The sequence below is a fragment of the Corythoichthys intestinalis genome, chromosome 15 (assembly GCF_030265065.1).
Source record: "Corythoichthys intestinalis isolate RoL2023-P3 chromosome 15, ASM3026506v1, whole genome shotgun sequence".
Taxonomy (NCBI): Eukaryota; Metazoa; Chordata; class Actinopteri; order Syngnathiformes; family Syngnathidae; genus Corythoichthys; species Corythoichthys intestinalis.
The window spans coordinates 9308644-9325147 of NC_080409.1; the positions used below are offsets into that span (position 1 = coordinate 9308644).

At 39.1% G+C, this 16504-nt stretch overlaps 1 protein-coding gene across 8 annotated transcripts in view; it reads left to right on the plus strand.

The window, feature by feature from the left end:
• The window catches only part of lrrc9 (leucine rich repeat containing 9), an 82897-nt gene that overhangs the window by 60112 nt on the left and 6281 nt on the right, over window positions 1-16504 (plus strand). For all 8 annotated transcript variants that reach the window (XM_057859255.1, XM_057859257.1, XM_057859258.1 and 5 more), the window contains 3 exons: window positions 1188-1256; window positions 13617-13736; window positions 16332-16497. In XM_057859255.1, coding sequence (XP_057715238.1) covers window positions 1188-1256; window positions 13617-13736; window positions 16332-16497 — 355 coding nt within the window. The remainder of the gene's footprint in view (window positions 1-1187; window positions 1257-13616; window positions 13737-16331; window positions 16498-16504) is intronic.

Below are 16504 nucleotides of genomic sequence, written 5' to 3' on the forward strand. Positions count from 1 at the left end.
TCTAATATCCTTCCTCTATGAAGGGGCAGAGGGGCATGTTGTCGACATGAATCTGTCTGCGTTGTGTGTGAGTGCGTGTGTCTGTGTGGCGTGTGGTCATGTCATCATCCAATCAAACGGGCATTGGAAGGGGAAAAAAATGAACAAGCACATTTAGCAAGTGCAAAGAGATAAATGTAAGTCTGAACATAATGAAAATAATTAATTTAATAATGGTAATGTCTATTCTATCCTTACAATGTATGGGAAGACATATAACTGGACTCATCATATAATGCAAACAAGGTTGCTTAAAAGTTGGTGGGGACAATTTGAGCATCCTGAAAAGTTGGTAGTGTTATGTCCCTACCGTCCCTATGCAAACCTACGCCCTTGACAGTATGACTGAGCTACAATGTGCCTTTTAGGCAGAACATCCCCCACAAGGGGGCCGGAATGAACCCACTGGCGGCGCGGGCTGTACATTTGACACACCCGGTTAATGTCAAAAATTTGTGAGCACAAAACTGTTTTTGTATTAAACTACTTGAGTTACCAAACAAGATTTCTGTAGATTTTGATTAGCTGTTACTAATCGGTTGGTCTAGAAAAGGTGGCAAATGGAATGCATTTTTATCCACTGGCGGCAACGTTATACATGAAGCATAGTAATCATGACTCATTATCCCCCACTGCGCAATGCGAAGGTTAGCATTAAAGGGGGCTCCAGTATGATTGAAGGTCAGAAGACAGAGGGGACAATCAGTGAAACATGTCATCAGCTTCTCAGTATGCATCTTCTTCTCACCGAGGGGGGAGTGATTTGCACACTTTACTCTGCCAATCCCTCTAACTTTCATGTATTTAATTAAGATGTAAAGTATGGCAGTTGTTCCAGCACACGAGGGCGTCTCTGAATTCCGGCCAAGAGCGACCATCAACCTGGCAAATCATGGAAAAGCTCCCCCCTCCCTTTCCGTTGCTCTGTTGCGTGCCCAAACTCATGCGATTAAACATGTAATCTCTCCCATCAGCTGCTTCTGTCCTGCCCGTACTAAAAATTAGGAAAGGTTTCAGCACTGATACATATGCCTCGATTATCCCGAACACATCCGGTTTTCGTTGGGGGGGGGGGGGGGGGGGGGCGCAAGGTTTAGGGGGTAATGAAAAAAAATCATACAAAATATTTTTTCCCCCCATGTTTGTAGGACATCTCAGAGCTTGATAAACTTGATGTTCTTCCCTCGCTGACGGAACTCTCTGTCATTGGCAATCCGGTGAGTACATTCATTGGTTATGCAGGAGATTCATTCAATTCAATTCATTGGAACTCTTTCAGTGTCATTAACTAAGGTAGACAGCCAATCACGTGTTTTTTTTAGAGGTTTATTTTATTTACAGTTCTATTTTACGGCTGACTTTATGAGAGTTGTCCAATTATTACATTTCAACTGATATCCTGATATTGTCAAACTTCAAAAATCAGATATCAAACCAATACAGATATATGCAGTCGAGCACCTAACGTATTATTGCGAATTGTATTGTGATGTCCCACTGGATGCTTTAATCATGATAAATGTAACCACTTCAAGGTTTTCCAAATAAAATAAACATTCTGTGAAAAATAAGAATGTAAAATAAGTCCCCGTATAAATGATATAGATTGAAATCCCCATATTAAAAATATAAATTGAAATGAGCCAAAATGTCTTTTATTAAATAAAAGGAATCATTCACAATTAAAGTGCCGATGACAGCAAAAAGCATGTTTATTTCGTATTTCACACGGTATTTTATGTCCCTGAATGAAATGGACCGCTTGGATGTGTGTGGAAGCGATCGATATGTTTATTAAATTTTTGAATCCTGCGCCATCAAAATGAGTGACTTCCTGGATTAACGAAGACTGCGAATATGACATCAGCAGGATAATCATCTTCAGTATACAGCCAATACTACAGTATGCAGAACAGCTGCGGATTCGGCCTATGTTGCGCATTATTTTGTTTATTTTTTGCATCACGCTAGCACTATGTACTGCATGCTTTTGTTGCTGCACCAGGGAGAGGTGTGTGAGCCTTTTTTGGGTTTCAAAAAATTCCCGTTCACTGCAGTTAATGGTGACAAAACAGTCAGACAATTTTGGGACCATTGTGAGGTGAGTAAGCGACGTCTTTTATATTATGTCAAATACTGGGATCATGACACATGTTTTAATAAGGAGATGGCTTGTATTTTGTTGGTGAAAATACTCCATGTCCACCGAGAAGGGCACACCGCCGACGATAAAGGCAAGCCCGCAGAGAATGCGCTTTCCTCGGCTTGCCTACGAGCAGCATCCCGCTCCGACGTCAGCCGGTTTGTTCGGCAATCATTCTCCAGCTGCTCCCATGGCAAACGAGCTCTCCTGCCCGCAGCAGGGGAACAACGAGCTGTAACTTGCTCGCCGCCCTTGCCGATCAGTGAAGACAATTGACAACCCCGCCACCGTGTGATATGATCCGGGGTAGTTTTGTGTGATTTTTCGCTTCGAAATCATTAATTGCCTGTCTTTGGGATATATCCTCAAATAATTTTGTATGTGTGCTCATCATGATTTGAATCTGATTTACAAGCATTTTATTTGTTACTGCAGTCGCTGCAATCTGCAACATTATATCTTATTTTTTATTTCTATTTGACTCAAACAGAATTACTCTTGCAAATAGATATTAGAAAGTTGTTTGCTCATCGCAAGGATAAATAAGCAAGGAGGAATGAGAGAGGAAAGCTAGGTAACCCACCTAGGCAACATAAACCACTTTAGGTCACAACCCACTACACTGATTGATTGCAAAACAGTAACAGTGATATATCCCCATTTCTGTCCAGACAAAGTAGAGCAGCAGAGTGTAGGAAGAGGTGAATTGACTATTAACAAGGGATGTACCAATTTTGATTTTGAATACTGATGTCTGAAGAAACAGAAACCGTCACTTTTTAAAAATGTATTTATTTTTTTACAGAAACCTGTATTTTGGTTCGATTTTATATAGTTTAAAGCGCTACTTCTGACTTTTTTATATCACTGCTAATAAAAAACAAAAAAACTTGCTCGTTCACCAGTGCTCCGCTGTGCCCTAGTATTGTATTAGGTACAGTGACACCCCTGGTGGCAGCTAATCGTCATTCATTATTAGGAGTGGGAACCTCTTGGTACCTCACGATACAATACGATTTGCGATAGAAAGCTCATGATAACGATGATCTGACGATATGGCGATACGATTATCGATACATTGGTCAGGAAATGCTTCTAGGATATTCTACAAACTACTAATAAACAGAAAAACAAGCTTTGCTGTAAATTGGAATGAGTTTATCACTAGTAGATGTCCAATCCGTTTGAACTAGAATGTTCATTCGCTGCCATCCCTCCCATTTCAAACAGATTGAATGTCTATGACCCGTAGTGCCAGCCAATGCCAGGCAATGAGTAAATTTTGGGCCATTTAAGGTCATTTACCTGTTCATTTTCAGTTTCTTCCTGTTGATTTTGGGGTATTTTATGGGTCTCTCCCTGTTTATTTAGAGTTACAGAACAGGAAATGACATGGAAATCATCCAAATGAATATGCAGTAACTCAAACTCAACAGAAAATGACCTGTAAATGCCCTAAAATGAACAGTAAGTGACCTGTAAATGCCCTGAAAATCGGACAGAATGACTGTGAATACTGTGGTTTTGAATGAACGAACATTCCCAGTCTATATGGATTTGGTGGCGAGCACTGTCAATGCAGCCTTAGAGTTAACTGAGACACTATTTTGGTGGAAGATTTTGGTAGCAACTTGTTGGTTCATATTTTTATTTTTTTTTGACATTGACACCTTTTCAAAACGATATCTCGATTCTTGGCAGGAGCATATCGATAACCTTTTGGGATACAAAGTATCACGATATATCACCATTTTGATATTTTGTCACACCCCTATTCATTATAGTCTGAAAATTACGGTATTTGGATGTTTAGCATCGTCGAATGCATCCAAAAATTTAACAGGCTGTTTAAGTTGAGCAAAAAAACAAGTTGTAAACATTCATCCAAAGAAGTATAAAGGTGGCCAACCTTAAAGAAACAAGCCAAGGAAAGGAAAATTTACTAACTCTGTTGCTCTACAACACCAAAAATACAAATTTGGACAATTTTGGGTGGGATTAATTATCTGAGGTCATTCATGTTGAAAGAAGCTATCAGAATGGATATAGATTTTATAATGTCAATGTTTGACATAACACGCACGTTTCTTTTTACGTTCCTCTTTGAATTTTTTCATCTTTCTGAATTGGCTTTCCTTTTGGTGTTTTATTTTTTGATTGAATTTAGTCAAAGGCATGCTGTATACTTCTTTTGACTGTGTTTGTAATATTGTAGTGCTTCAAATGCTTTTTTTCTCGCAAGTGAATGCCAGCCTTCACCCTGAAAAAAAGAAAGTGAAAGGGGAAACATTGACATTTGAGTTCAACATTAAACTTCACTCTTTTTCTCTTAAAACTGGACATAATCTGAATTTGTAAATGTATTATCTCTTGGAAGGATAGACCCTTCAGTGGTAGTTAAAGGAACAGTTGACACCTTTAGCAATCTTTAAATATCAATAAAATAAGTTTTTTTTGTTTTAAAGGATAATCATCAAATTGAAATAACAGAATTTCGCTTTTCTGATAGTGGGTAATAATTTAAACGGATTATGCGGATCATTAAAAAGCATTAAAAGTTATTAAATGGATTTTGTCAAAATTCAGTCCTTAAAAAGCATTAAGGGGATCCTTGATCTTCAAGACACGTAGGCCTTAATAAACCACAATTGTTCTCTTGGACTAAAATATGTTGTTAGAAACACACAAAATGTTAAATCAATGGCAATATTTTATAATATTTAGTACATATTTTGACCAATAGTTGGCGCCATGTTTTGCGGGCTCAGAGTGATGACGTCATTTGGACGTTTCCAATTGTGTACGACACTTGTGCATTGCTGCCTAAACTCGCTAAGTTTGACTTGACCACATTGAGAAAGGTAGCAATGTACCAGTAGGCATAGAGTCTGGTGGAAATTAACAGAAGAAGAACTCGCTAAGTAAAATGCCATGATGTGCTGCTTTTGGATGCAATTTCCAGTCAAATGGAAACAAGGGTAGTTATGTGAATCTCCACAGATTTCCTATTGACGAGAAGAGAAGAAAGGTTTGGGAAAATAGCTGTGGACTGACAAAACCTCCCAAAGACCCAAAGCTTTGTTCTCACCATTTTTCTCCTACCGCGCTCGAGGCTTTTAGTTGACGACAACTTATGAAAGAGCTCACCGGAGCGGCTGGATACAGTGTAAGCCTAGACTAAAATCAAATGCTGTTCCAACTATTTTCCCTCACAAGAAGCCTCAAGGCACTTGGATAGCAAGTGAAATGCGCACAATAAAGTGCCAAAGACAAAAAAGTGCTGGCCGCTCTCTTAAGCAGGCAAGCCGCTCCTGTCGTGACAGCGGTAGGCGAACCTTCGGCGTACCGCTAGTCACAGAGGAAGCTAATAATTCACTTCTACTGTCAGTTAATCAGGCAGTAAGGGGCAGTTTACATGGTGACTCTGCGACACGAAGACACAATGACTGTTGCGGAGTCGCCTCACGTGCATATGGTGCCGGCTAAGACGGAGGGTGAAAACGAAAAATTCTGAATCCTGCCTCCAAAGTGGAATTCGATTGTGGTGAATTTAGGGGGGCTATCTCCGCATGCATATCAAAGGCTCCCACGGTGCAACTCCGCGCCGATAACGTCAGCACTCGTACACGCCACATTGGGCGTTCGCATCGGTGCTACTAAACATTAAAAACAGCAAATATGGCGGAATGTCGGCTTTAATTTACTGTTTTAAAAATATTTTAAAATTAAATATGTTGAATGTTTCCATTTTTGTGCCTTTTTGAACAAAACAAAAGTGCCATCGCTTCGAGCGGGTGGGCATATTTTTTTATCCGGGCTGAGGAACTTTGGTGGGGTCAAAGTGCATTATTCGCTGCTGCCTTGTAAATCTGCAATGCCCCCTAGGGCCTGGCATGAATACTACATCGTTTTCATGCGGAATTGCGACATTGTTCGAATGGAGACGGGCCCATATAAATGCAAACATTAAATTTTTCGTCTTCTCGGAGAGTCGCCATGTAAACAGCCCCTAAGTGTGTCTGTTCAGTATTTACCTAATATGAGTGATGCTGCCACTCAAACTGATCCAGACACGTCCGATGCAGCGGTACAGTGGCCGGCTGATGCGCGCCGAGCACTTAATATGCACTTTACGTAGCTAAACGTGAGTTGGATTTAGAAGAACTGGAGGACATTCGATTCCAGGATTTATTCCCGTCAGATAACGAATTTAATGAGGACAGTCAGCCACGACACATCCTGACTATCACACGTGTGCATTCATAGTTTTATTTCCTTCAGTGAGAGTTTCAGTGTCAATAGTCTTGAAAATAAAAATGCACGAATGACAAGGTGTGTTCAAACTTTTGGCCTGTACTACTACTGTATGTAAAGCACACGACAGCTCTGGATGCTAACAATCTACAATATTGGAATAATTTTGATCACGCAGTAGTTCACCTTGAAGATCTGCTAAGAAAAAAACGACGTTTTCAACAGCGTACACTCTCTCGCTCTGTTGTCATTGAGACACACTTGCCGCAAGTACATCACTAGTTTGGCCCAACTCTTGTCTTATCAGGTATTTCCTGCTCTGCATTTTGTCTTTGCTGCTCGTTTTGTGAACGACCGACAGTGCTGTCCTGGTCTTCACTTTTCCGCTCTGGTTCAAATTGGAAGAGCAGAACCGAAATGTTGGGGTAGCTAACGAATGATACGCAGGAAGTTCGGCAGCGGGCCATGTGACGTCACTGCACTGCGACGTCAACAAGAATGGCGACGTATCATTTAAAATAATTTTACAAATTTTATTGAAAACTTGTACTAACATTCATCGTTTAAGAATTACTTGTCTTTAAGATTGAGGATACCTTTAAATTAAATGTTCGAAGCATTAAAAATACTGTAAACTTGATGGTTAAAAAAACTTTTTTTTTTAATGTAATTAGAGTTTTCCAATAATATCAGCCAATAAAAGCATTTTAAAATTATGTCAGGTAATATCGACATCGGTTTTGTGCCAATATGTGTGTTGCCTTTAAAGTGAATGTAGAAGCCTTCTGCCTTTGTACAAGGGCTGGTCACAGGTTAGCACAGCAGTTATGCTTATTGACCATTTGGTGTCTCCATACTAAGATGCGTCGGATTTGTTATGTGAGCAGACCATTTGCATGCTTGGTGTAAAAATTAAATGAACACTAAATGATTAAAAAATAATGAATGAAAAACTCATCACATACCTTATTCACTGTAATGAAGCTGTGTGCCTTTGCTGTTATTTTGAAGCACCAGAAGCACTGTGTGAGGCATATTTGAGAAGGCAGTGCTTTACTGGCACTTTGCACTCGCACTTGATAAAAAACAAACAAACTGATGTTTGCACTGTTTTGAATTTAACATAGGCAGTTTTTGCATAACTTCTGTTTAAGTTCTTCTATTATTTTTTCACAGAATGTATATTGGAAAATGTTGAAGTTGTTACATTTATCATGATTAAAGTATCCAGTGGGGCATCACAATACAATTAGCCATAATATGTTAAGTCTACGACCACATATATCAGTATCGGTTTGATATCGGTATTGGATTTTTGGAGTTGGATAATTTCGGGATATCGTTTACAAAGTCATTATCGGACAACTCTGCTTACAATTTGTGTGTATGAAACTACCAGCAGTTAGGCGTGGGCATTAACTTAATTTAAAATAGCATTAAAAGTGGCATTAAAAAGCATGAGATTTTCTGATAACTGTAGAAACCTTGTTAAAGCCAGTACTTTCAGGAAGTGCCCACACAACATGAGAGTATTCTGGTACTATTTTAACCAATCAAATGCGAGTATCCCAGATTGAGCGCCATTCCTCGTGATGTCATTAATACGCATTATCGCATGCAGGTGTTGTCCAGTCGTTCAGCGTTTACGTATATTAATGACATCAGAAAACGGCTGCCCACGTAAGCGGCGTAATTTTTTGGTGTGGAGTTTGATGCCATTGACGACGCAAGACGTCCAAATCATGTGGCATCCATTGTTGTGAATTAAAATTGAGTTTGTCATTAGTAGACGTCCAAGCCATTGGAAACCTTAAACGGATTTGACGTGTAGCGCCGTCAATCGCAGCCAATGAGTTAAGTGATCATCACTTCAAAAACACAGAGAATCGGGAAGTGACATTACTGATGTCAGTTCCTGATTCCGTAAGCGGATTTTAAAGGTGGGCCAGGGGGGCCTGGTGGCCGAAAAGCAATAAAACTGCAACAAAAATGAATGAAATGAACAAAACAATGTATTTTTATAATGGGTTAAAATAGTTTTTCAAACAGATCATGTGACTAGCAACTTAGACGGTCATTTGCTTTGCTTATAATTTTCAAAAAAACAAAAAAAATTAGGGGTGGGCAATTTTATTTTTCAAATGATTTTTTTCTTTGATTGAAAATATATATATTTTTTGATCGAAGCAAGCTATTTTGGGGATTAAATGATTTAGACACAAATGTCCTACCTATAATATGGCCTAAACTCAAAAACAATTGCTTTTATCACAGAAAACTTTTTAGATCAAAATTTTAGTGTTCAAATGCAAATATTTCAATCTCAAATATTTTTCGCATTCAAAAACTTTTTCCATAATTGAATATTTTCTTTTTTTGATTGAAGTGACTTTTCTTTTTGAAAATATATGTGTATTTTTAAGCAACTTATTTTTTGATTGAATAATAGAGACAAAAATCTCCTAGCCAAAATATGGCCCAAACACAAATCAACATTCCTTCAATCAAAAAAAAACAACAACTAGACTTCAATAAAATAAAAAAAAACAACAACAACAAACAAACAAACAAAAAACCCAAAGAAAAGTAGCTTTCACATGCATTTTTGGGAGTTTCAAATTAATTTTTGCAATCATACACATCTTTTTTTTTTTTTTTGATTGAAATGACTTTTTTGGGGGGGTTGAAAATATATATTTTGATTGAAGCATTTTTTTTTTATATTGAAGCAACTTTTTTTGATTGAATAATAAAGACACAAATCTATCTCCATATGGCTCCGCCCAGGGGATACAATCTTTGACTGGGGTAACTACATTGGCACTACACCGGCGGGCGTACCATATTCAATGGATGACAATCTTGGCGAAAAGTATTGCCTAAGCAGCCTATTTAGAATTCCCCTCAAGAATGATGGGAAACAAAAAACGCTCATTGTCAACTTATTATTTAGATACTCTTGTAAGTTAATTTTATTGCTGAAACTGCGTTTCGGGGTCATCAATGTTGTGCCCCCCCTGCCCCAAAAGTCAAACTCCCGCCTATGCCTGATTCTCTGTTTCTGATGTCACTCTGCTTCCAGGCGACTGGACTGTTTTTTTTTTTTTTTTTGTTGCTGTCGAGTGGTCTTCAGTTTCATTTCAAACGGCTTGAATTTAACTTGCCGACAAACAACCCGATCCACAGCACTGAGCCGGCGTTGCTCGACGCTCCCAAATTAAGCGATTACACCACGGGCCGTCTGCTGCGCCTCAAACTGGCCGGCATCACAGACAAATCCGTTGACCAAATGGCGAGTGCTGTTGGCCCGCTTACATCACCCATCTGGAGCTCGTAGATCAGGCGCTCATCAGCGTAGACCGCCGATGACGGAGGGGGCCACGCTCAGCTGTGGCAGCCTCGTTCCCGCCGGATCACCCCGTCCATAAGGGGTTAATCCTGCCAAAGGGGAAAGGCCAACAAGCACCCTAGAGACGACGCCCCCCTGCTGTTGACCACATGAGATCGCTGCTTTGTCCGTGTTATCGTGCCAAATTCTGTCCCCTCACTTCTGGACTCTCACTGGCACTCGCTCAGAGTTTAAATGCAGAAGGGGCCTGCAGGAACGTCAACTTAGTTGAATGAGTGGACAAATGGAATATTGCAACCTTTGGGACACCACATAGCAACACATATATCTCAAGGCAGGTGACTTTTGATTTAAAAAGACTGTGAGACAGTAGTCACTGCTATTATTCAAAAGTTATCATTAGCTTAACTGCCAGAGTATGTGTGATAGTAGTTCGTAAAAGAGTTAAATTGATATCGAAAACAACAACTATTGATGGCGATAGACGTCCAATCTATTTCAATTGGGAAGGCTGGAAGCCCCTCCCAATTGAACTGGATTTGACATTTAAGTTTCAAAGCATTTATTATTTAGAATTATTCAAATGTTTATGACTGATTTGAATTTTTTTCAATATTATTTTAAAAATTATTTAATGAGTATTTAAATGTTACAATTTTTCCCGCTAAATGGATCCTTCAGTTAATTCATTCATATTATTTAAAATGATATACATACAGTACTGGCCAAAAGTACTGGCACCCCTGTAATTCTGTCTGATAATGCTCAATTTCTCCCAGAAAAGTATTGCAATTACAAATGCTTTGGTAGTAATATTTTCATTTATTTTGCTTGCAATGAAAAAACACCAAAGAGATTGGGGGAAAAAATTAAATCATTATCATTTTACACAAAACTCCAAAAAATGGGCCGGACAATAGTATTGGCACCCTTAGCCTAATACTTGGTAGCACAACCTTTAGACAAAATAAACGCGAACAACTGCTTCCGGTATCCATCAATGAGTTTCCTACAGTGCTCTGATGGAATTTTAGACCACTGTTCTTTGGCCAACTGCTCCAGGTCTCTGAGATTTGAAGGGTGCCTTCTCCAAACTGCCATTTTAGATCTCTCCTCAGGTGTTCTCTGGGATTCAGGTCTGGACTCATTGCTGGCCACTAGAAGTCTCCAGTGCTTTCTGTCAAACCGTTTTCTAGTGCTTTTTGAAGTGTGTTTTGGGTCATTGTCCTGCTGGAAGACCCATGACCTCTGAGGGAGAGCCAGCTTTCTCACACTGGGCCCTACATTATGTTGCAAAATTTGTTGGTAGTCTTCAGACTTCGAAATGCCATGCACACGGTCAAGCAGTCCAGTGCCAGAGGCAGCAATTCAACCCCAAAATATCAGGGAACCTCCGCCATGTTTGACGGTGGGGAACGTGTTCTTTTCTTTGGAGGCCTTGTTTTTTTTCCCTGTAAACTCTATGTTGATGCCTTTTCCCAAAATTGTCTCACCTTACCAGAACATTCTTCCAAAACGTTTTTGGCTTTCTCAGGTATGTTTTGGCAAACTCCAGTCATGCTTTTTTATGTCTCTGGGTCACAAGTGGGGTCTTCCTGGGTATCCTACCATAGAGTGCCTTTTCATTTAGACGCCGACGGATATTACGGGTTGACACTGTTGTACCCTCGGACTGCAGGACAGCTTGAACTTGTTTGGATGTTAGTAGGGGTTCTTTATCCACCATCCTCACAATCTTTCGGTGAAATCTCTCATCAATTTTTCACATCTAGGGAGGTTAGCCAAAGTGCCATGGGCTTTACACTTATTGATGACACTGCGCATGATAGACACAGGAACATTCAGGTCTTTGGAGATGGACTCGTAGCCTTGAGATTGCTCATGCTTCGTCACAATTTTGCTTCTCAAGTCCTCAGATAGTTCGTTGGTCTTCTTTCTTTTCTCCATGCTCAATGTGGTACATGCACGGATACAGGACAAAGGTTGAGTCAACATTAATCCATTTTAACTGGCTGCAAGTGCGATTTAGTTATCGCCACCACCTGTTATGTGCCACAGTTAAGTAACAAGTGCTGTTAATTACACAAATTAGAGAGGCATCACATGATTTTTCAACTGGTGACAATACTTTTGTCCGTCCCATTTTGGGAGTTTTGAGTAAAATAATAATTCTTTAACTTTTTTCCATTCTGTTTTGTTTTTTTTCATTGCAAGCAAAAATAATGAATATATTACTACCAAAGCATTTGTAATTGCAATAATTTTCTGGGAGAAATTGAGCATTATCAGACGCAATTGCAGGTGTGCCAATACTTTTGGCCAGCACTATGTATATTTTGTGCAAAAATACGTGCGGGCAACACTAATACTACATTTGCATGTCAAATGGGGGCAAAACATTTTTCCCGTGGGCTGCAATCGGCCCCTGAGCCACTGGTTTGAACACATGTCCTAGATGAATGTAATAAGAATTCAAAGGAAAATACGGAAAATAAAAACCTACATGAAAGGGTTTTAAAATGGTTTGTCTTATTCTGAACACATGAAATTCAATGTTGCATGATGTAGAATGAGACATTCAATCAAGTCAGGCGAAGTATAAATATAAAAATAGGGGGAAAAAAGTAAGGACATACTATTCTTTTGGAAAACTGATGACGTCAAGTCGAGTTGATTTGGGGACGTTTCAGGCACACGTCCTCTTGATATCTATCAATTTGGGGATATTTCAGGAACACGTCCTGTTGATATCAGACCATTTCCCGTTTATTTGGGGACATTTCGGGGACTCGTCCTGTTGCATCGCTGTCAATGGCATTGACTTACATGGGCGCTAGTTGAATGTCATTAGGCTGTAATGAGTTTTTGGTAAAAAAAAATCACAACCACAGAGGTTTGTCTTCCATTGAAAATGAATTGGAAATCTGGATGTACATGACTGTCAATGGCATCCCATTAGAAAAGAATGGGACCGTTCTGAGGGGAACCATAAGTTTTTGCCAAATTCTGTATACAACTTTTATGCCCTTTATCATCCCTAGAAGTTTTGATGTGTAAATTATGTGATTTGGTCAAAAATTGTAAGACAAGTAGCTTTTTTTCCCCCCAAAAACTAATTATGTCAACATATCATATTTGCATTCCTCTCTACCTTGCTGAAAAGTTTGCGTGCACATTGTGGGACACGTTCTACGAATATTCATTAACATTTAAAATACAGTATTATGTTTATTAAAAGCAAATGTGAACTAGATACAGCAATGAAACACATTGTACACCAAAAAATTCATTTAAATTGATGTGAGATTGAATTTAGTTATTGGGCAATGCTTTTTTCAAATACAGGTAGTCCCCAGGTTACGAGCGAGTTCCGTTCTTATGCTGGCAATGTAACCCGAATTTCCAAATTATCAAATTATTAAAATACAAATTATCAAAAGGGAAGGAAGTCAAAAGCTTCAAAAATGCACAATTGCCATGTATGCTGTCTGTAAAGCTGAGCAAATTCAGGTTTAGTGAGGACATAACAAGTCATATTAATAAAGTAAAAAATAAGATACTGTGAGGTACAATAAGGTGCTGTTCATGCGACAGAAACCCCCCCCCAAAAAACTGGAGACAAAATTGCGGACGAGACTCCGGCGCTGTAAAGTCGAAATTGCCTAAGTCGAGTACGTCGTAACCCGGGAACTACCTATAGTCTTTTTTTTTTGTTTTGTTTTTGTTTTTTTGTTTTGGTCTCAGCACAAGTCAATGTACCATACTCAGAAAGCACATGTTTTTCTTTTGAAATTTGAAGGGTGGCCTCCATTTGTAACTTCTCTCTTTTAGGTGGCTCGCAATTCTCTCCACAGGCCCACAGTGATGCGCAATCTGCCTCAGTTGCAAGTCCTGGATGGCATAACAGTCACTTTGGAGGAGAGAACCAGAGCCGAAATTACAGATACAACAGTGAGGACTGCACACGTCACGTCAATAAGAGCATAAAAGCACATGTTGACTTCCAAAGTCTCCTTTACGGCTCTGAATTTTGACAGTGTTTTTAATAGAATAATTCTCTTCCATGTACGGACTTGCATGTGCATGTGTGTAGTTTTTTTTTTTTAAACAATAATTAGGCTTCACTGTGTTTACTTGTTCAGGAATTCAAGTAATTAGAGATTTTTTTCCTGTAAAGATCCATCATTTTGCAAGCCTAATGGGCCTTATCATACACGACTTAGTCCAGCATCACGCACGCACACTGGAACAACATCCAACAAATAACACAGATCCAACTCTCTCCTTCTTAGTAAATGTAATGAGTGGAGTGGCTAGTGCAGTAATTCTCCGGTAGCTCTGAATTAAAAGCAGCCTAAGCCTGCTGGCATCATCCTGCTGATTAGATGAAATGTGCCCGGCAGATAATGCACCAGTGGATTTACCCCCTATTAGCCAGGTCAACGCGACCCCTCTGCCCGCTAATCGGACATGTGGAAATGACCGAGACGGCATCCCGGCTTCTCTCATTATGCCGCATTTGCTTTTATTTTAATTTCGACATTGCCATTGATGAGCAGTAATGACTGCCCCCCGCCCATTCAACTCTTTAGTATATGGAAGGACAAGCAATCTAATCATAAATCCAGAGTGTGGATGAAGTGGACACAGCATGCGGAAAATTGTCAAGAAAAACAAGCAGTTAAAACCCTAGTGTTGGATTCTGCTTGTTGTATGAAGGAAAACTAGGGTTGCAACTGACGATTATTTTTATAATCGATTAATCGGATTATTAATTAAATAATTAATCGGATAAATTTCACTTTTTTCAATTGTTGTGCAATTTTTATGTTGTCAGTAACAGTGAAGACAAAATGGATGACTTTCCTTGAAAAATAACTGTAGTCTACAACTGCTTTTAAGTACATAATGAGTATAAAACATTCAAAGAATTTCTCTGTACACAAATCAGACAAAAGTCCTGTTCATTCAAATTTAAAAAAGTGCTGCTGATTGACATTTTTTTTTCTTGTTGGCCAAGCGCTGATATAACTAAACAACAAAATCGAGTAAGGAGGAGGCAGACTGTAATGAATTAGTTTTCTTTATCAAACAGTTGTTTATAAAATCCAAATCCAATTTCTAAGCGCACTCTCTTGTATGACAATTTAGAGTTTGAGTTCAAGTTGAAAGGTGACTCTAAGAGGTTATATGAATGGGTTTATGTATGTGCCGTAATTTTCGGACTATAAGCCGCCACACACCAAATCTGACACGAAAATGGCATTTGTTCATAGATAAGCTGCACTGGCCTATAAGCCACAGCTGTCCTCACTACATAATGGGATATTTACACCAAAAGATTTTAACCGGTAACACTTTATTTAACAGTGGTATTCGACTAAATGAACCACCATGAAGCTTTGAACCAATTGGCTGTAAAGCTTCATTGCTTCAAGAGGCTTCATTTGGCCTCACTGCTCCCTTTGGGGAGACAGTCAACCTCTGTTGCCACCTGCTGTCAACACTGTTGTCATCCAACATTCCTCCTAGCATGCATTGCAGTGCTACAGATGTAAATAACAATTAAAAAAATCATGTTCTGTACTAATTATTTCTTTAGTTACTGTTCCAAATGTTTCATTAATTGCTAGCTATGGTATTTGGTAACACCTTTATTTGACAGTGGCGCTATAAAACTGTCATCAGACCATCATACTTATGACATATGACTTGACACTGCCATGATCATTAATGAATGCTTATGACAGATGTCATTTTGTGTCATCCGGCAAATTGCCTCACTTTTGAATGGATGTCAAATATCCCAGCTGGACATAGAGTTAGTGAAATAATTTGTCGGATGAAACTTAAGTGTCATGTCATAATTATGACGGTCCTACAGCAGTCTTATGACGCCACCGTCAAATAAATGTTACATATTAACCCAAATAAATCAACAAATAAGCCGCACTGGACTATGAACCGCAGGATTCAAAATGAGGGAAAAAAGTAGCGATTTATAGTCCGAGAATTACGGTAGTTTCTTTATATAAAGAATGGAGACAACTTTACTATCCAACAATAACTCAAATGCTGATATGCTTCTGCATAACATAATAAAAATAGACACTTAAGACACTAATTAGCATAATCGCTACCTAGCTTAGTGCTCCCTGCTAAGTAGTAACATAGAATCATAGAATCTCATCCACATAGAATACAAATAATACAATTGGCTTCATATACTAACTCACCTCTGACGGAGGCACACTGGATTCAACAACACAAAAGACAATCTAACTCTTGACACTTAATATTGATTCAGCAACCCAGCAGCTGCAGTTGCAGCAGTGAACTCTCTCTCTCCTGCTCTAATCACTGGTGTGCGCGCAGCCTCACGTTACGCACAATCAAGGACCCAAACGATTAAAATCAGTTATCATATTGGTTGGCAAATAATTTATTAATCGATTTATTCGATTAGTTGTTGCAGCCTTATGTGAAACATTGACCTTTGTTCTGTTTTGTGTGTGTGTGTGTTTTTTTTTTTTTTTTTCACTCAAGCAATGTGAAGAGTGTTGTGCAGCTGGCCTTGAATCAAACCTGACCGGACTGACGACTTACATGCCTGTAAGAGGAATGACCATGTCTGGAATACAGAACCTCATTCATGGTCACGAAGCGATCCCGAGTAACAAAGATGAACCCCAAGTTCAGCACCCGTCCAAGTGTGAGTT